At 42.5% G+C, this 20,899-nt stretch overlaps 1 protein-coding gene across 6 annotated transcripts in view; it reads left to right on the top strand.

Annotated features, from left to right (window-relative positions):
• The first annotated feature begins 5,152 nt into the window (after positions 1-5,152).
• The window catches only part of RAPGEF2 (Rap guanine nucleotide exchange factor 2), a 181,193-nt gene continuing 165,446 nt past the window's right edge, over positions 5,153-20,899 (top strand). For 4 of the 6 annotated variants that reach the window (XM_038178784.2, XM_072037352.1, XM_038178778.2 and 1 more), the window contains exon 1: positions 5,153-5,633. In XM_038178784.2, coding sequence (XP_038034712.1) covers positions 5,565-5,633 — 69 coding nt within the window. In that variant the 5' untranslated portion in view covers positions 5,153-5,564. The remainder of the gene's footprint in view (positions 5,634-20,899) is intronic. The other 2 variants (XM_072037353.1, XM_038178781.2) reach the window with 1 other exon arrangement.

Here is a 20,899-nt window from a genome sequence, read left to right as displayed (position 1 = left end):
TGACAAGAGTAAAGAGGTGAAACATGACGGGAATGCGGCATCTGGGGATTCGTTCCAAGAAACATTTCCAGCGCAAGCTCATCGAGCAGTGCAGTAAACAATGCTTGGTGGCTGACGGAGGAAAGGCAATATGTGGAATAATTAATCAATAATTCATTACAGAAGAATGCTACCAGCTGTAAACTTAATTTATAGAATAATGCCCTGCAGAAATGCCAAAAATTATAAATATATTCATGTTTTTTGAAAGGGCTAGTATAGACCGAAGCCAAATATGTCAATCGTACATAATAAAACTGATTATCTTAAATATTTTTTCTGATGGTAGACAGTGAAAATTAGGCAATCAGTATAGAATCCTAATAATGAAAATAGCACATTTGCAGTGAAAGGTCTTAATAACAGAGTTAACAATACATTTTTCTCTTATGAATATTTCACATCTTTGTGCAGAAATAAAATTCCCACTTCTTTTGTGTTTCAGTTTCCTTGCAGAGAATTGCATGCTTTATTTATCATTCTACGTGATCTATTATCAGAACAGATTTAACTTTGTCAGCTTCTAGCGTTTATGAAAAGCAGTATCATTAGATATTAATGATTATCTGGCTACCCATTGTTAATACTTATGAGTTAAATTCTTTTAAAGACTTGGCCAGCTTTGAATAAATAGTAATCCTGTCTAGATTGGCTTCTAGACAATTTCCCTGTTTCATATTTCAGCACAATCATGTAATGTTTAGGTTGTAGAAACTTCAAAAGATTATTTTAAACAACTCAATTACAGTTATTTTAGAAAGAGTAAGTTTGTGTTTTCTTTCAGGAAATATATTGGTTTAAAAACAAAACACAGAAATGTAAGTTTGGGCTCTAACTTGTCCAGTCATGAAAACATGAATAAGAATGAGGTATTTCTTTCCTTATTTTGGATGCTACTTAAATACAGCATTTGAAATATATGTGGCACTGAATATATAGTTCACAAAACTGCGATATAATATACTTCAACAGCTGAAATTGTTCCTATGTATATCCTGCTTATATTAGATTGTGGATGACTATTTGGGAAGAAATAGACTGCATTTTTTATCTATATCAATCAGAAACCACAACTAGCATTTCCATGACTGAGTGATAACGGGTACATGTGTATGATGGTCACAAGCATTAATGAAGCTTGTGTTGGACCTACTTGTGCTTTCTTCAGAAACTCGGGCTTGACCTCTTGAGAGTTCATAATTTGGTGTTCATACAGTACCTTGCACAGTCAGCGGTCTGTTATTGTGCTTCTGAGGTGCTCCCACAATACAGATTTTGGCTACTCTTCCCTTTGTATAGTTAATTCTATCAGCATGGCTGAAGGGAACACTGTGTGTGCTGTGAGTTCTTCACAGATGACCCTATAAATACTTGGACAGCTGGTTCATGCTGGTCCCTGAGCTGCCACTGCTAGTATTAAACTCACTAGTTAAAGCTGGTTTAGATGGATATGTTTGCAGGTACAGCATAAGTTAAGTGACAAATATTCCCAAATGCAGTGACATATTCTACATGCAGTGACAAATTCTGAATAAATGTATGAGATGCATCATAGTAGTCACAAACTCTTCTCTTGTTCCTTGTAAGAAAAAGCAAAAGACAAATTTTGTTTAGTGGCACATGCCAGTCTCTTTTTTTACAGCATTTTGAATTTTGTGCTGCCTTACAGGTACAAAAGGACAACAAAGCAACAGTAAACATTCAAATAATTATTTTAGCATGGACTGTATCAACTCACTGATATCTTTTTATCCTACCCTTCTAGTTCAGGGATAGAGAGTGGTGGTTATCTACTGTGCTTGTACACTGGAGATTTCTAGTTGAAAAATAGCCATGTAGCTAGAGAATGCATTAAAAACAAAAACATGTTCTTCATGTTGTAAAAGACAATAAAAAATGGAGTTGCAAATGGTAATAATCACATCCATGTATAAATTCCAAAAGAACAGCATTCTTGGAAATGTTGTCATCCCCAAAAACTGAGCATAGAGGCTAAGCTTGTTCGAAGGAGATGGCAGTAGCCTTACTTGTACCAGAAAACATTCATCCTTGTCTTAAAATCCAATTAAATTGGATTCTGCCCAGCCCAATGGGAATGACTCCTATTCTCAAGGTCAGCCATGGAGTGGTTCATCAGATTGGCTCCCCTTTATGTTCCACCAACACAGTTATGAAAGTAACTTTTTATGCTTTCAGGGAAGTGGCCAGAAGAGAGCTGGGAAGAACTTGACAGGCAGTTCTGCATACTGGAACTCATCTGTGTGAATTTGTTTCAGCTGCCACCCAATCTTCAGAAGATATATGAAAGTGACAATTTACCCAAAGAAAGGAGATCAGTGAGTTTTTATCTGCACTGACTATATACTTTTCTGAAACTGTATAATTTACTGAAATCCCCAAAGAGACAATGTTCTATTTCCCTATCAGAGCAGGCTGGCCTCTGCTGAACAATCCAGGTATTAAACTCTTGGTGACCAGTAACTGGTGCCACAAACAAAAAGCTGTGTGGCTCAATCAAGTGCAAGCCGTTGAAAACATGAGTGTCTTTTTTTTTTTTAACATGAGGGTCAGCTCACAGAACAGCTGAATTTTTTCCTTGGCATTTTAGTAACTTTGACTTAACCATTTCAATTAATCCTTTAAAGTAAATGGAGATATTCGGGAAGACAAAAATCCTGCAATTTATAAGAAAAATGCATTTCCTGAAATGTTTTAAAATGGTGACTAATTATAGGATGTTTTTATTTCTTTTTTAACATAACACTACTAAGCAATATTATATCAAGCTGTCACATTTTGAGTTGCATCTTCTTCATATGGCTGAACTACCAGCAATGTATGTACCATATGCACTGTACATGGTTAACTCTTGATTTTCTATTGTTCGGTGGGGTAGGAAACCTATGTAGAGTAATGATGTGACCAGTCCCCAGAAAAAAAATACCAAAACACAACAAAACACTGTAAATCAGGCTGCTTAATGTAGATAGACTAAGGAACAACCAAAAAGGAAACACAGAATGAATGGCAGATCCTGATATATGTGTATATTCTAAAACGTATTGATCTACTGCTGAAGTCAGAAAACAGGAAAGACAAAAAGGCTGCATTTGATATTGTATATTGTACTTCACTGAACATTTGCATGAAAAATAGTTTTTTTGTTTTGTTTTGTTTTGTTTTCCCAGTGATTAACAAATGTGTACTTTAAAAATATTTTTCTGTGTATCTTGGTGATTATTTTGATGATTATTTTTGATGATTATATATTCCCCATTCAGATGTAAGAGCTATTCTAATATCAGGAAGAAAAGACAACATAGATGACAGACTTGTATCCACTGTGGAGATAATAAAAAAATCAGAAGCATCTGCGTAATACAAACATATTGCTTACAGACAACTAAAGAAAGTGTAAGTGCAACATATTCTTAAATACTGTTGAGAAATTGTTGAATGTATTTTTATGTAATTCTCTAGCTTTCATCCATTGCCATCTCCATTGTGGTGTATGATAGGCCTCTGACATACATCTACAGCCATCAAGATTTGTTACTCTGATCAGCGTATAAACAGATCTCCCCAACTCCCATCAGCTGAAGTTAAGTATCATTGTGAATCACAGGTATTCTGTTAACAGATAACAACAAAAATGAATCAGAGTGAAACCCTTCACTTTATGCTGTTAAAGCTAACAGGTCTGAAATTAAAGATAATTACATATTAAAATAGAGTGGGTAGCTCTGTTTTGATTTAGAGATACGAACATGTCAGGCAAGCTTGTCTGCAACAGGAGAGATTCAGTGCCCCGAAGTGATGGAAGAGAAGAGCCCAAGAGAGCATTCCTTGCATTCCTGTGGCACTCGGCGCGTACATATGGCCCACAAAAAAAGAAAATCTTAGCACTCCGGGTTGGTATGCTGATCTTCAGAAAAGCTGGTACTTCCATGTAGCTGCAGGCTTGATGAGTTTGAAGAAATGATACTCACTGGATGATGAATGTGAGGCATATTTAAAACTTATTTTTCAGGGCAAAGGACATTTTATGTCCAATGCTAGTTAAAAATAAAATTATTCCCCATAAGGACTACTAATAAGCAACCAGAGGCAAAATATAGCTGGGATGTGGAGCTCTCCCTGTTTCCCGTGGTCTGCCCAGAATTATACCCCACATACGAGTGGGCTTAGCCCAGAGAGTTATCTTCGTTAACGAACCAAAAGCAGGTTTCATTCAAGAGGTTTAGTAGACTACTATTTGAGGACACGGCCTGCTTGAGAGTCATCCGTGTCTAAAAGCATACGGCTTTGTCTCCTGAGACAAGAAGTGTTTGTCATGCAAGACAAAAACTGTTCTCCCTATGAACGTTCGTTGTTTTTCACAAATAAAAATAAAAACAAACGTGCTACCTTACAATAAAAATGTGCAAACCCTTATTAGTGACTGAAAATCAATTCCATCAGATTTCTTCATGTCAGTATTATTTACACTGCACAATACGTAGCAGCAAAGGGTACACATTGTTTACAAAAGCAAATACAGTAACAGTTCTACATTGCCACTAATGACACATTAGTAACAGCTCCCTGCTTAGCATTTCTTAAGCTGCTGCTGTGCCGTGTTCAGTGTCGTGGCAAACACGACCAGCCGTGAGATGAGACCTTTGTGCTCTAAAGCCTGTGCTCAGGTGAGAGGACAGAGCCGAGGGGAGCCCCCAAACGTTCAGCCTGTCCCCCCATGCTGCAGCGAGGGCGGCCGGCCTGGGTGGGTTTTGGGAGGAATGGCAGCAGGTGGCCTGCCCGCGGCCCCCAGCCACGCCACCCTACAGGTGGGGTCCCAGAGCTTGGCGGCACCCTCGGGACGCTCACACCCCATCTTTTTGGGGCGAAAATCGCCCGAACGACAGGCGGCGGCTCTCGGGGCAGGGCAAGCTTCCCGGGACGGCTTGCAGCAGAGCCCAGCTCGACCACCGAGCCCGAGAGCCCACCTGGGGGCACCGGGGCGGCAGCGGGGGCCCCAGCGGGACCCCAGCGGGGGGGAGCCGGGCACAAAGCGCCCCCCTCGGCCCGCCCCGTCCCGCCCCGTCCCGCCCCGGCGCTCCGCCTCCCGGAGCCAGCAACTTCCCCGTGGCCGAGACGGGCGCGGAGCCCCCCAGCAGCCCGGATGGGAGGCGGAGGCGCCCGGGGGGATGCGGCGGAGCGGCAGCGGGCCGGCGGCAGGCGCAGGGCCGGGTAGAGCGGGAGCGCTCAGCCGCCGCCGCCGCCAGGCGCCCCCAGCCCGCCGGGCGCCCCCGCGCCCCCTTCGCCGCCGGGGCTCGGTCTCGGTCTCGGCCTGCTCCGGGCGGCGGCGCTGCTGAGCCCGCGGTGCCCCCCCCTCGCCGCCTCCTCCTCCTCCTCCTCCTCCTCCTCCTCGTCGCCCCGGCCCGCAGCGCCAGGCCGCGGCCGGCCCTCCCTCCTCCTCCTCCTCCACCTCCTTCTTCTCCTCCCCTCCCTCCTTCCCCGCCGCCTTGCCGGCGGAGAGGGGCGCGATGGCGTCCTACGTGGATAACAGCTTCCGCCAGGCGGTGATGAAGAACCCGGCGGAGCGCAGCCCCCAGGTAAGGGGCACCGGCACCCCGCGAGGGAAGGGAACCGGGGGGCACCGTGGGGAGGAGGCAGGGACGGGGCGGCCGCAGCCGCCAACTTTCCTCCTTCCCCGCCTTTCGCCCCGGGGGGGTCGCGCCGGCTGCTCCCGGCCAGCGGCGGGGGCGCACCGGGGGTCGCGGAGGTCCCGAAGCCGCTGGGGACCGGGGCCGTGCCCGCGGGGCGCTGCGGGGTGAGCGGCGCCCGGGGCGGTCACCGCCCGCTGCCCGCGGCTGGGGAGCTTTTCGCCGCGCCCCCCGGCTGGCCCTGCGGGGGGCTGCGCTGCCGTCCGCCCCGTTTTCCAGGGGCTTCCCCCCCCCGCCTTGCGTCCTGGGAGCTCGGCGTGCTCCGGGTTTTTAGGAAGAGATGTTTTCGCAGATTATTTTGGCACGGCGCTGATTGGCCGGTGGCGCTTTCAAATTGGGGGCAAAGAGGAAACCTTGACTTTCGGGCTGCACCCAGAAGTCATTCCTCCTACTAGAGAGACGTCATTGTGGTAATGTTATTTTTATCCGCGTGGAATACGTGTGAGAAAATAAAAGCTTCCATGGAAAAACACGCTGGCTGCATAGGCATCATACTTAGCATGTCTCCTTTACAAACCTTCTGGTCCCCCCCGTCTTATTTTTTTTTTTTTTTTTAAGCTTCTGGAATGTGTTTTTGTGGTGCTAAAGTTGTTTCTTTGTCCTTGTTTGACCTTTCCAAATGTCTGTTCCCGAGTGTTGAAGCCGGTCCTTCAGCGCCTTGTGGAAGCTGGAGGAGGCCGAGCGCCCTGTCCTGGGGAGAGCGCGGTTGACGAAGCCGCGGCAAGAGCCCTCGCGCTGGGAGAAGCGCGCAGCCCAGCACGGGGAGCCGTGGTGGCCGTGCCCGACCTGGGCAGCCGGCTGTCGAGGGACGGCCGGCTGTCTGCGGGGAGTGACACCGGCAGTTGCTCAGGAACCAGTCAGTCAGGTCGTGGGGCCACCGGGCTGGGCTCAGGAGCCGAAACTTCCCCGTGACAGCTGTGTAGGTCCGCGCCAGGTGAAGCGAGCTGGCCAACTTGTGTCCCTGCCAGCCAGCCCTTCTCTCTGCAAGGGGTAACCAAAAAAAATAACTGGGAGTAAGAAGTGACGCAGTGAAAAAAAAAAAAGTCAGCTTGAATGCAGGGACAAAGCTGGTGTGAAGGGCACAGAGCAGAGAGCTAAATCGGGAACGCTGGGGCTGCATTAATGCACCAAAACTTCAAAAATCAGCAGACTGAAAGCCTGCTGTGGCAGTCGCCACAGGAAAAGAAACCCACCCTGAAATCCACGGAGCTGACGCTGGCCAAAATAAGCCGCAAATACGACCAGATTGGTGGGAAATGTAACGTGTCATTAGCGCTGGGAATGCTTGAAGCTGGTGATCAGGCGTGCCCTCCTGTCGCTGCTGGTGGGAGCAGGGCTGCCAGAGGAGCAGTCCTCCTGCCCTCCCTGAGCGGCTTGTCCCAAGCTATGCTGTGGGCGAGTTTTCTAGTGCTTGCTTTCCACTCTGGAAGTTGTCTCAGTTTTATCTTACAGCGGTATTGGAATTTGAAAGATATGTAGCTATGCATGATAGCTCTGTAATGCAGTTATCGAGTGAAAAAAAAAAGTTTTTATATAAAGACACCCAGACCTTGTTTTTCCGTCCTCGCCAAAAGCAAGTTTTTACCATCCTTATTTTCCTTTCCATGTGTTTTCTTTCCTTACTACGGGACCTGGTAAAGGTAGTTACTTATTTTTGGCTTTTGAGAACTCATTAGGTGAAATCATTTAGAGTCGGCAGAGGGTTGGAAAGAAAATATATATGTTTATCATACTCATGTCAGTACAGGAAATAACATAAGAGGAGTGTTAGCGTATTTACTGCTTACTTGCATTAACAAACTCAGTGGGACTCAGCTTCTCCCAGATGAGGGAGGTGTAAACTTGTGTTTGACATTACTATTTTGGCCTGGATTGTCACGGTGCAAATTTAGTGAAGTGACTTCACGGCAGGCTCAGATGAGAGGAGTGACAGCAACATAGGAAGCTCTCAGGCACGTGTACAGTGCCGATGTCTGTTATCTCTGACAGAAATCATTGGAGAAAGCAAACTTAGCTTTGCATGAACGTATGTAATGCAAAAGTCTCTTGGTAATTTTGAACAGGGCTGTCTTTATGGGGGGAAGTCAAACTATTCTATGACTGCTTTGGGAAGCTATTAGTGTCATACCTCTTCCATGTGTCCTTGTTCAAACTTTTTTTTTTTTTTTTTCTGAGTTTTGTGAATTACAGCTTAACACTCCATTGCCAAAACTAAAAAAAAAAAATAAAATATACGTAGCCTGTACTAGAACATGTCTGTTGTGTAACAGCTCTCCTCTGTAATTGCTTTATTAAACTATTCATTTTCTCTTTAAAGACTTGAACTGGGAAGTTAATTTAACTACTTTGGGGAATCTGACTTTTAAATGTTCATAAATTACAAATGGTTTTATGCCCTTAAGCTGTGAGTAATAGCAGTCTACTTTTTTTTCTCCCAAATGTCATCTTGTATGAAATTTTATAGCTTTATGTCTTATCAAAACCATTTCTTATCAGCTTCATGGACCACCTTAGAGAGCACGATGTTTCTTTCTGGTGTAGTTTGATCAAATAAAATAAATATGGCTGCTTTTGTTTTCCACTAAGAGAAAACAAGCCCTAATCTCCCTCTTTATCTGAACAGCTCATTTGCATGGCATGGTATGTGACTTGCTGGGTACTTCAGAAACTCCACATACTAGCTCACTGTGTTCATGCCACGTAGTGACGTCTGCGGCAAGAATTTTTAACGTATGCCTTAAATGTGTTGGGTGCTGAAGGTTTTCTTCTGGAAAGAGCTATCTCAGCATGGCAGTGGCTGAGAAGTCACAGCATCAGTGGGCACCTAGCAGGAGAGGGGAGCACTGTGCCGCTCCCCTTGGTTGGGTGCTTGTGTGTCACTGCAAGGCTCGAGACATCTAAACAGGATGCTACTGCTGGGCAGATATTCCCTTCTTGAGTACTTGAGAGGAACAATGGTTTAATTATAGGATGTACCTATGCTTTTTCCAAATAAACTTTCAGTTTGTTCTCCAGTTGTGTTATTTTTAACTCGTAGCCACTGATAGTGTGATTGTGTGCAAGCTTAAGATAAGCCAGAAATGAGCATTTCCTTCTTGCTATAGTGATCTCTTAGCAAATAAAAGGGAGGCCCTTTAATTTAACAGCCATAGGAAAGAAGTGTTTCACAGGTTAGTCCAGGGTAAGGGAATGCATTCAGGTTTACCATCAATATAACTAATAAACTAGAAGTTAACAAACTAATAAACTATAAGTTACTTGTTAACACCCCCAGAGAATGAAAATCCAGTGTCTGATGAACCAGTGCTGTCTTTTGGTGGCTCTTGGGTTGTAGCTGGGACAGATGGCTGCAGGCAAGATTAATAAAGTTACGGTAGATTTGTACCTCTGCCATAGAGGTCTTTCTTGCCATGTTTCAGCATTTAACTGGGAGAATAAAAAACAAAGTAACTACTGCAGAAAAAGTGAGACCTTTACCTGACAAAGCAAGGAATGTGTGTGTTTAGCACAGAAATAGCTACAAAATATATCTTTGAAGTAAGGATACATTTTTTTGCTCTTAATGTTTACTATTGAGCTAGTGTTGGTACACAGCATAACTTCAACAAACTCAGCTGTAGAGTAGGCTGCTTTGTGCCGATAACCCAATCTGAGAACCCTTGCGTAGCTCGGATTCTTTCTTGCGACCTCTCATCGCAGTCTGTCAGAAAAAGTTCAGGAATGTCTGATTCAAAGCTTCCACCATAAATTTTCATGTGCTTCCTCAGGCTGAGGACTCGCACTTTAACAAGCTGCTCGGTGTTTCTCTTGTTCTGAAAGAAAATAGGTTTATTTCCAAGCTTTTCTGAAGGAGGGTGCGTTTTCCCATAGCCCTTCACATCTCTGTTGATAAGGGCCTTGGGAATGGTGAGAGCACAGAGGAGTGAAGTTGTTGCTTTTCTTTTTTCTTTTTGCATTACTCCTCCCTGTAACAGGGCGAGTACTCTGTGCCTTTGCAGGTTTCCCTATCCTGTAGGAGTGAGTTTCACCGATGCTTGCAAACACCCGGGTGTGACGAGGGAGTCTCCACCTATAGAGCAGAAATAGCTGGTTTGAAGCCTTATCCTCAACACGTGCCTGCTTTCTCATTGCATCAGGAGGTTGCAGCTGGGTTAGCTGTACAAATCCAAGCTAATTGGAAACTCGGTAACTTGGAAACTGCTGGTTTAACTGTAGCAGTGATAAGCTCAGTGTAATTTCCTACTTCATTAATCGCCTGTTTGATAGAGTTTGCTTTTGAACCCCGCACTGCTGTACCTGCAGGAGCATCTGGAGCTGCTTGGGGCTGGTCCTGTCCCTGTGAGTTGCAGGCATGCTTGTGACAGCCCTGTGGGCACGCGCTCCTGCCCGTAAAGCTGTGAGCATTGGTGCTGCCTTTCATTTCTGTGGCACGCTTGCACAGAGAAGCTCCTGAAGCGAGCAGCTTGTGCTTGCTGGGCCTGAAGCCCGGGCACCCATCCCTCAGCCCACGCTGCTCTCACCTGCTCGCCTCCCCCAGTGCCACTCGCTCGGAGCCCTGTCCTCCCCCACCCACACCCTGCCTTTCTTGCGGTCTGTGCTGCTCCACCGCACCGAGTCGGAGGCGAAGCCATCAGCTGAACCACTGAGGCAAAAAGGACTTGTAGTTCTTGCTTGCCGTGGGAGCAGAGCTAGAGCAGTAAGCGGTGCACAAGCGTTTCCCCTGAAGTCACGTTTCCCCTTCGCGGGGAGGCACGCTGTTTGCTGCGTGCTCAGGGCGTTTGTGGAAAACACTTCACACCCGGGGGGAGAGCTGAGGGGAGGTGAAAAAGATTTAAATGTAATCTCAGGAGATGCTCTATTTAGTTTATACCAAGTGCAGGAGAGGTTAGATAAGTTTTTGTGGAAGGAGTTATTGTTTTTCAAATTCCAAGACTTTAAAAGTCTGTGTGCTTATGCAAATTATTGAGTGGTAGCTCTGATTCATTCTGATGAATTACTGATTTGATTTTGATAGCTTTTTTCCTAAATCAAGATGCTGCCACTTGATCTGTTAGCGCATTTTGAGAATAACCGCATGTATACCGAACAGACATTGCAAGAACTTTGACTTCCTTATGGAGGGCTTTTTGTATCCTCATGAGAAAATATATTTTGGCTTGTGTTTTGGGAATTTTCCCACAGTAGGAGATCTAATTTTTGCAAGGTATTGTTTGGGAATTGAAAAGGAGCGCTGGCAGAAAGATAGCTCCACAAAGAGCCTTTGTGAAGGGCGGCCCAGCCTGCGCGCGCTGTTTGTTGCAGCCAGTGTGGCAGATTTAATTTGCTGGATATATTTTGCATGAAAGGATGTATTTTAGTAAGTCTCGAAATGGAAGTAGTGTTCCAGTTTGCTTGTTCTGAACTTTGTGAAGTACAGAAGAGAGGAAGCCTGCTGCAGCGCTTCTCTTACAGCTTTGTTTTGGGGCTGAAACTGGCTGTTTATTCTCTGTGCAGCTCTGTTCTGCACGCGTATCTGTGGATGGATTTCTTTGTGCGTCTCTGTATTGTCTGACCTGAATAAAAGTGATTTATATCCCATTTTCAGCAGTCCCTGAGAGTTCTGGCTAACAATGATGGCCAGTATGTATATCATTACCTGATTAAAACAGTGAAGGAAAAGGGTAAAGTTAAAATAATTTAAGTGTTCTGGGAGAGTGAGGGGGAGAAGGATCGTTATTCTCAGTCACTAATAAAACAAAGGTGTTTTGCTATCCATAAAGATACTAATACAGCAAAATTTCCACATTTTTATCTTAGTTGCAGGTACTCTGATAAACCCTTCAAAGGACACAATGAAAATCTGCTATCAGTGTGAATTACCTGAGAAAAGGGATTAAGTTCCATGGAAGGCATGTTGGCCAAGCATGTCTGTTGCCTGTCTTTACTTAGCTGATTGTTTTTGTTTGCTTGTTTGTGAGTGTCTTAAAGTGCTTGGCTTAATAAATGAAAATGCTTATCTAATAATTATTTGTGGTTTGCAAAAGGGGAGATTCATCCTGCTCTCCTTGGGATGATGCTCCTAAATTTTGGATTTTTTTTTTTTGTGGTTTGTAATTGCAGTTTTGCTTTTTTTTCAAGGGTAGTTTTGTCTCCCATCTGCCTTACTTTTTCTGCATTTGGAGGGAGAAATAGCAGTGCAGTATTTTCTGTTTGAAATTAGTCATTCAGACGTCTTGTCATATTAACCAAAAAATAAATACAAACTTAGCGGGATAAGATAGGATGTTACGCAAATGTGGTCTATAAGCAGCTGATGGAAAAATAAGGCAGTACCACCAATACAGCTGGAAGAAGCTTCTGCTTGAGATTTGGCTTGTTTAAACAAAAGGCTAAATCTTTTATGGCACATTGTATTTTTCTAGCAGCAAAGCTTGTTTAAGAGCTTTGTTTCCCATGCTGATGTCTTCTGCTGCCTCACTTGTGCTGATCCAACTGTTTGTGAGGCTACAACATAAACAGGATAAGTGATACAATCTTGTTAGCTGAACAAAAGAAAATGACTTTTGAGAGGTAGGGTGTGAGGTTTCTTTTTTCTGAAATCTGGGTGGTGCAATGGTCTGCTTTAGATTATGGCTCCAAATGGCAGTCTTGGCGCATCTGAAAGCGCGAAGACTTGTATAAGGTGGAGAATAAGCGCTTACATTGTGCATAGGATCTTCTGAACAGCTTGACCTCTACAGAGAGCGTGTGGTGCTGTGTTATCAAACACTTAATTGCAGTATAAAAAAATAAATGAATGAGATGTTACAAGAGTATTTACTCTTGATGCATTTTCTAACATGGGAATGTTTTTAACCAATGATGCATATGTGCAAGACACTTCTTGAGAGAGAGGTCTTTTTTTTTTTTTTTATCAGATGCTGATGCCTGATATGTTTCTGTGTGCTCAATATTGACTCTTGTCTGTATTTGTGTTGCTTTGTTGTACGGGGTATGAGAAATGGATGCTTGTGTGCTTTCTTCATAAGGAAAACAAAGATGTAAAGGGAAACTTAATTTTGTTGGTATGCGAGTTAAGAGGCGAGCACGCCTTTTCCATTTGTTATCTGTTGGGACGTATCTACAATACATACTCTACAATGTTTTTGTTTCGATTTTGAGGTGAGTGCTTAATCTTGTTAGGAAACCTTCCCTTCACCTGAGCAGAAGACTTTGTCAAAATACTTGACCGAGCTGAACTCAGTAGCACGTTGCAGTTGTGTATGTAGCCAGCACGAACTTGACTGGCTGTGTGTATTTTGGCTTTGTCAAAGAAGTATCAGGATACACAGCATACACAGCAGTGAGTATTTAAGTGTGCTTTGAATGGAGAGAGTGTGCCTTGGCCGTGCAGTATTACAGATTCCTTTGTATGTGGGGATCAGAAGTGTCCTCCCTGGTCTGTGCAGGCAGGAGCCACTGCCGCAGGCACAGTGCCTGATGGCTGACCGTGTGCTGTCCACTGGCTTGCTGTGAAGGTGGCGTGGCTACGGTAATGAAGAAGCAGCGATTTTGTTTATATAGCCATGTCAATAGTTTGAACTCCTGGCGTTTTGCTGTATTGATTTATGGTGGCACTGAGTGTAGAGATAGCTCTGGTCTTTCCAAGTTAGCAAGTACAAAATCAAAATCTGTTTTAAAAGGTGTTAAGATGTGATTGTATCACCAAGGAGGAGCACGGCATGCTGAGCAGACAAGATGGTGTTGTTGAGGTATTACTGGATTCTATGGCAGTTGATTAAAAAGCTTTATTAAAAGAAAAGACAGACGCTCCCCTAGGCCAAACTCCACAATTTCTGGACGTGAGATTTACAGAGATTCTGCACTGAAAAGAGTGTTAAGAGCGATGCAGGTGCCTGGTGCTGCTGAAACAGGACATGTGGCCAAGATGTTTTGTGCTGCTGGGCTTGCTGTTGGAGCCCTAACAAGATGCTGAAAGCTGCAGAGATGCTATCCATCGGTCTTGACACAAGTTGTGATTTCCTGTTGAAGACAGTTAACGATTGGCTGCTTCCCCAGTGAAAGCAGTAAATGGCCCATTGATTGAAATTACATTAGTACTATGCCTTTGTAAAATATTAATTTAGCTTGTGGATAAAATGCATGTTGGTTTATTGCATCGCTTCCTTTCTGGCTGTAGTCTCAAAGGAGTAAGTAGCAAATGCATCTTAAAAAATGAGAGGAATGGCTTGTGGAGGATGCTGTGTGAAACAAGAAATAAGATCTTGCACTGGTGTGTGCTGTGAGTGCTGGTTACGTGGCCTGATTTATTAAACTCTTTTTTATTGGTGCAGTAGCTAAGTAATTTCTGGAATATATTGCCTGCTACAGAGGTAGTGAGCAGACAGCAAGCACTCCAAGTAAAGCAGTTTTCACTCTGAGTTATGGAAAGACAATTTTGAGGGTCTTGGTTTGCGTAGCACTTCACGCTCTCTGTTGATCTGCTGTATACGCTTCTACGTGGTGCCCTGAGTGTTGGGGGCCTGTGATGAATCCATTACACAAAGCACCCAGAAATCCTGCCTCAGAGGGATCTCCTCTGCAGACTGAGCACTTCTGTGTGACGCAGGTGTGGAAATACACGTGGCTCTGTGAGCCACATGCTGACCAAGACCAGGCACTTGTAGGAAGGAGGGTAATTGTGTTTCCATCCTTATTATGGCTTCTCTGTGCCTGCTGGAAGCTGCTAATTAGGGCTGATGCCTTGTTTTAATACATGATGATTTAGTGGGAAGACGCCAGCTCCTTGGTCACAGGCCACCAAATGACTATCAGATGGCAACACAATTCAAGACTAGCTATTAAAAATGATTTGAAGTAACAACGTCAAGGAAAGAATAAATGGTGCAGAGGTTTTCAGAGGTGGAGGAGAAGAGTTTATTGCATCTCTGCTGTATCTGAGGCAGCCATCTATTTTAGTGCCACGAGCTCTTATTTTACTAGACAGAACATTGATGGATAGCGGGTCTCCACTACTCCTAAATCCTCCTGGAGAAGCTTGTAGGGCTTTTATTTAGGGTGACTCTTAGAAGAATCTCTCCTCAGCTGTTGAAAAATGTGTAGACAACTGGGTACTGCTGGAGAACGATTACATACGTGATGTGGTGCACAAATGCTTTGTTAGCTTTATAAAGCAGTTGTAAGGAACTGGAGCAAAGAAACCTGAGCTTTGCTGTAGCACGTGTTATTGGTCCGCATGGGGAGACGGTGTATTTATGAATGCCCAGGTGAAACATCAATCCTTTTTTCATTTCTCCCTTCTCTTACTCTTTGTACCTAGCCCTGTACTATGGTTTTGTCTCTGTCCTGTTAATCTGATGTCTTGTAGTTTCTTCTTTTCTAAACCTGGGTTGGTAGTTTTTGTTTTTGTGCCTTAAGGTATTTACCTCAGGTATTTTTCTTAGTAGGAGGAGAGCACTTAAAAATGCCTATTAATTTCAGAGTGGGAAGTAAATTCCTCTTAATTTGCAAAATACAATACAATGTATATTACAGAAATTATTGTTGACTTGTAGAAGAAAAAGTAGAATTGCAGTATATCATCGTTTGAGCTGGAATATGCCAAACCTTTAACTTCATTGGGCTGACAAACTAATGTGGCTGTTTAAGGTCTAACTTTCTTATGTGAATGGATATTCTATGTGAGTGTAAAAATAAAGACAAACTAATGGACTTTTCATACCGTCTGTCTTAGCTGGACAGTAAGTGAACGTGTAGCTGTGACGAAAGTAGCACAGTTCGTAGTGACACAACCTAAATAAATCCAGTCAGGTTTCCTATTGACATTGGCCCACGTTTCAGCATAGGAGTTACCTTACACATCTCTCGAACAAAGGAGGTTTGTTTGAAGCAGGTGTTCTAATGGTTACCCTGGCCTTTACAAATAGTTTTTTGGTGAAGTATTACTTCAGCTGGCTGTGGGTAACTTCATAAGGCGTCTTGGCTTATTGCACATATTTTCTCAAAAGGGCCATCGTGGCAATAGCTTCATGATGCTTACTCCCTCTTACATGGCTGTTTATTTTTAGAAGGTGCTTGTCACAATTTGTCAGCCACATGCTGGCCCGTCACCTCTGCTGTTAAACAGCTGCTAAAATGCAGTTTCTGGGACGACTTTGTAAACCTCATATAACGAATTAATACCTACCCCGATTGTTCCAGGGTAGTCTTATTTTCACTAGGAAATATGCAGCTTGAGCTTGCCAGCTCTGCCAAACCCATGAAATAATAGAAAAAAATAGTCTTATTAAATATTGCAACTATACCACAACACATTAAATGCAATTAATGTGGTGGAATGGGTGTGAAGGTATCTGGTGAGTTGCCTGAGCATGTTGACAGACTTGGATTTTATTTATGAACAGCAGTGAAATAGGCTTCTAAATCAGTTTGTTGTGAATAGGGCTAGGAGGTGGTGAAGAAGTAGCAGTGGCAGTGCCTGGGCTGGTAAGACACGACTTCTTACATGCTGCATTGCTTTAGGAAACTGCTGTCAGGCTTTTAAAGGAAAAATGAAAATCCTACGTTGTACAAGTGACATCTGATCTCTTCCTTGATTTCTTTCCTGTTTCTTCTATTTATAGATGTCTTGTTTTGGATTTATCTGAAAGCCAGGGTCAGGAAGTACAGTCCTTCAAAAATGCTACTTGTTGTGGGTTTCTGGCATGTCCTCTCCCCTCTCCTTCCCAAAAGGAATTGTGCAGAAAGTATTTTTCCACAACAAAGCATGGATCCTCAGCCCTGCAGACTTGAGGCTTTGTTGACAGTGGCATATACTGCTTCACCTCCAGACCTAGAGCTGTCCTGTCTTTTAATCATCCCTTGATGTCCACGTCAGTTGTACATCTGATTAAAATGCAAAAGACATTAACCACTTTATTGGGAAATGTTACTGCTTTGAGAAGTGTCCACATGTGGGTTGGGATGTGGGGGCAGAGGTACATGGGCTGCATCCTATTTAGCAGGGCTAATTTCCAGTGTAGAGTTTCAGATGACTAATGACTTTATTTTAGACTGGGAAAAAAAAATATAAACACACACACACACCTTGGCCTATGCCTCCACCCGCTGTTTAGGGGCATGGTCTTGGTGCCAACATCACTTTGTCTCTCCTGTCTTGAAGGAGAGGAGAATAAAAAGCCCAAGGTCATGAAATGCATGAAGCCTTTTGCTAATTCTGGTGTAGGAAGAGGTTTTTCCCCAACTTGGAAACAAAAGGCAATTTCTTCAACTGGCCTTCTGAGAGAGTGTGGCAATTCTGAGGGCAGTAAAGATGTGGGATAGAAGTTCAATGAATGCTTTTGATGAAATAACTGCTTTTGTGGTGGCTGGGGTTCAGCGCAAGGTCTTAAATTCTGGCCTGATTTCTCACAAGCAGCACTGCTTAGTCACTCATGTTTGAGCTGTTCTGTTTATGCAGGAAAGTGACTGAACTTGTATGCTCCTGGCATGACTGCTTACAGCAAGAAGGACCTTAAAGTACTCTTGAGGAATAGGTATTGCAATAAGGAATTTAAAAGTAAGCTATAATTGAAAACAACATTACAGTCTTTAACTTAAGGACCCTGCCACCAAGTCTTCCTGTGATGGTTGCTTTTTTCTTTTTAATCTAAACCTGTGTACTTACTGAGACTGCTGATGACCAACAACTCCTTCTTTTTGTCATACGCATGACTGTGTTATATTGAATTATTTGTACCCTGTAATGACTGTTTGACTGCTTGACTTTGTTTTATTTTGTTTTCTGCTTCCATATGCAGTAAACTGTTTAAAATCAGAGCTGTCAACAGTAGCTGAATGTCTTTGTTAACTTCAGGTTCCTGTATCTGGCTGTTGTATAACTTTGTATAACGGACGTGATTTGTGTTTAGCACTTTGTGTTTACTTTTAAAGAGACTTTGCAATCTGTTGCCTTGAACAGGTTTCAAGAAAACAAATTGTGAGTTTAATTGTCACTGCTTAACAACTTCATTCTCAGTGTGCAGTGCCATTTGAAAGAGGTTTATGAAACCAGCTTTGCGTGTCTGAAACTTTTCTTAGCTGCTAATTCTAAGTACTGGACAGACTGACTTGAATTTATTCAAAAAGTTGTTACAGCATTTGTTAAGAAATGCTTATGAGCAAAATTTTATACATTCTAACCGTTTTGATGCCCTGTTGGTTGTGATTTCAATTTTAATTCGGTATTTAAATAAAAGGTGAGATAAAAAAACAAGTGTCCTTCAGATATGAACTCCAGTGCTCAGAAGGCTTATGACTAGTCCTGCTCCTCTCTTCTTGGGCAAAAGTTCCCATACAATCAGCAGAGGGAGAGAGAGTACCTTATGTGTTTTCACAAGTTTACTTTATAGTTCCCATTCTTAAATCTTCACTAAAGCAACTAAACTGCTTTCATGTTTGTCTTGTATTCCTAATTGCTAGCCCTGTAAAATAATAGGGGACTACACTTAGGGCCAAAAGAAAAATATATCTTACCATCTGCTAGCTCCTGTGCCTTATTTTCCAGCTGTAAAAGGTAGAAGTCTGGTAAGCATCTTTTCAGGTGGTCTGATGTCTGTTGAAACTTGGCCTTGCAGACACTGGAGTCAGGGTGCCTGTAGAAACAAGCAATTGTGTATTTAAAAGTAGAACTGGTAGCTGTAAAGTAAGGTAAGACCCCATGTGTTGGGTGTCCACTACTTTGTTTCATAGTTTTGTGTCTAAATGCTCTCCAAAATGTCAGAAGGAGCACTTATCTTTAAAGATGAATTTTTTTCAGAAGATGATGATGAAGTAGTGACCATATATAAGTGACTGTAAAAACAAGACCTAGCTGGTCTGTAGGTGAGCTATTACTGCATCCAGTGACAGACCATTGAACATGGTGGGTGGACTGTGGACACCACAACGGTGTTCAGCATTGACATGCTGAGGTACTTCAGCAAACTCCAGGTGTAACGGTATGGCCTGTGAGATATCTGCATTGCAGCTGGTTTGGTGGAAGGATGCAAATAGCCTGCTTAGAGCACACCTGCAAAACTCGGTGATGCTGCAGTCATGAGTCATTGAGAAAGTTTTAGTTAGGAGCCTACCATTAAGGAAGATAAATTCATGTAGCGTAGCTTTTCAAACAGATTCTGAGTTAATTCACTCATAAATTCTTTAAGAATATTAAAAGGAAATTTCTAGGGAATTAATTCACCATTTCAGCTTCTCAGAAGATCTGTGAAGAACTTGATTTTACCTCTAATTTATTTAAAAAATAAAGTAAGACCACCTGCTGGCCAGAAGATTGTCTTTCTATGCAAGATAGATACAGAAAATGGGGTGAAAAGCTTCCAGGTAGGGGCTAAGATAGTGACCTAATAAAAAGCCAGGTACAGAAAAAATGTTATACTATTAAAAGCATCACCCGTATGGTGGGTCTTTTGTGCGTGCATGTCAGCTTGCATACTATCATCACCTAATTCTGCTTCCTGGATGAGCAGGAGGCTTTTTTCCATTCTCTAATTGAGAATCTCCAGGTTAGTACCAACTGGGAGTTTGTCTGCTCTTTCTGCTGTTTGTTCTCTGTTCTTCTCATTCTCTTCAGCCATCGGCTTTTCTTTCTGGGGATCTTTATTTCCCCTTTGTGCTGCCAGGATTCAGCTTTCTAAAATTCTGAAACTATTCACTTTGGTAATGAACAATGCAAGAAAAATGCTTTAGGGATAAGTAGGAATTTAGTCTGTCATAATCACTAAATTGTACTTACTGCTTATGGAGATTCCTTTCCCAGCCTCAAAAAATGCTGCTCTTATAAATCCCATATAGTGTCAAAATCTGAAGGATGAGATGGTGATTGCACTGACATCTACTTGTATGACGCATTATTTTTAAAGAAAAAAAAACACACCAGTTATTTTTTTGGCTTGTTACTTAGGAAGTCTCTGTTCAATCAGTAGTCTGTGGTTTACATTTGCTTTTTATTAAAAAAATAAAGTTCCTGGTAATAAAAACATGATACTGAAATGGCACACATTAGAAATGGTTTCTGGCTGCTTATATTAAAAAAATAAATAAATAAAAAAATCTATTCAAACATCTGCTTACACTTGTATAAAATCAAGAAAATGTATTTGCTGTCCTGTGCAGTATGTGTGGTTACTTTTTTTTTTTTTTTTTTGCATTAGGAATAAATTATTGCAATTGAAACTTAGCTACACTTAGATTTTATTGATTGATAGTACAAAGTGTTTGAAACAGGAATGTGCTTTAAATGTTCAATTGTGGAAGAGTTGTTATTTTCTTACCATGATGTCTTTTTCTAGTTAGTTACATTTGCTTCTAATATAGATACAACGCTTCATAATTATCCTCAATTTCAACAAATAGTGTGTTCTTTAAAGAAACAAAACAAAACTTCTCCATGTTGTTTAGGACTGTAAAATACCATAAATGAGTGTAACAAAGACATACTTTTCAAATTGGTATTTCATATTTGGGACGAAGGATTGAATAAGGGCAGCAGTTTTAGCAGTCTTTCCTTTGTTTTATTAAGGATGTAATCTATAAAATCAGCTGGAAAGTAAATTATTCAAACATTTGATGCCTACTTTAAAAACATACTTTGTGTGCAAACTTAAGTACAAATGAATATTTTGTGTGTGTGTGTGGAAATGTTTACTTATCTTTCTGTGCAGTTTTTCATGCTTTTTCTGTTTGTTGCTTCTCATTTGGCATTTCACACAGTAGTGGTGGGAAGAGTTATGGATCTGGATCCGAAGAAATGTTTTTGTATTGAGTGTAAGGTTGGACTGAGGGTAAAAAGGTATTTTTATATAAGAAAGCAAATATTTTAGTGGTAAACTGCTTTGTTCTCTGTTGTCATTACTGCTGGAAGAGCAGGCAGAGCACTTGAGTGCTCTTTCTTCCAGCCAATTTGATTTCTTGTAAATGAACCCTCTGGGGTGTATTTCTGTGTCCAGCTCCTTTGAGCATCACTGGAAGTTGCTTCTACTGCCAATGATCGCAATCTGGAAGGAAGGCTTTTTGTTGGTTCTGTCTTACAACTGCACTGCTCTTCTGTAATTGTTACCCTGTGGACAGCTGAAGGACATTGCCTGTTTAACAAGGTGTATCTTCAGGCTTGTCTCTTTTCTGTTGATTGGACTGGAGTA

Source organism: Anas platyrhynchos, chromosome 4 (assembly GCF_047663525.1).
Source record: "Anas platyrhynchos isolate ZD024472 breed Pekin duck chromosome 4, IASCAAS_PekinDuck_T2T, whole genome shotgun sequence".
NCBI classification, from domain to species: domain Eukaryota; kingdom Metazoa; phylum Chordata; class Aves; order Anseriformes; family Anatidae; genus Anas; species Anas platyrhynchos.
Note: the sequence above shows the minus strand (reverse complement) of the source record. Positions and strands in the feature narration are given on the sequence as shown.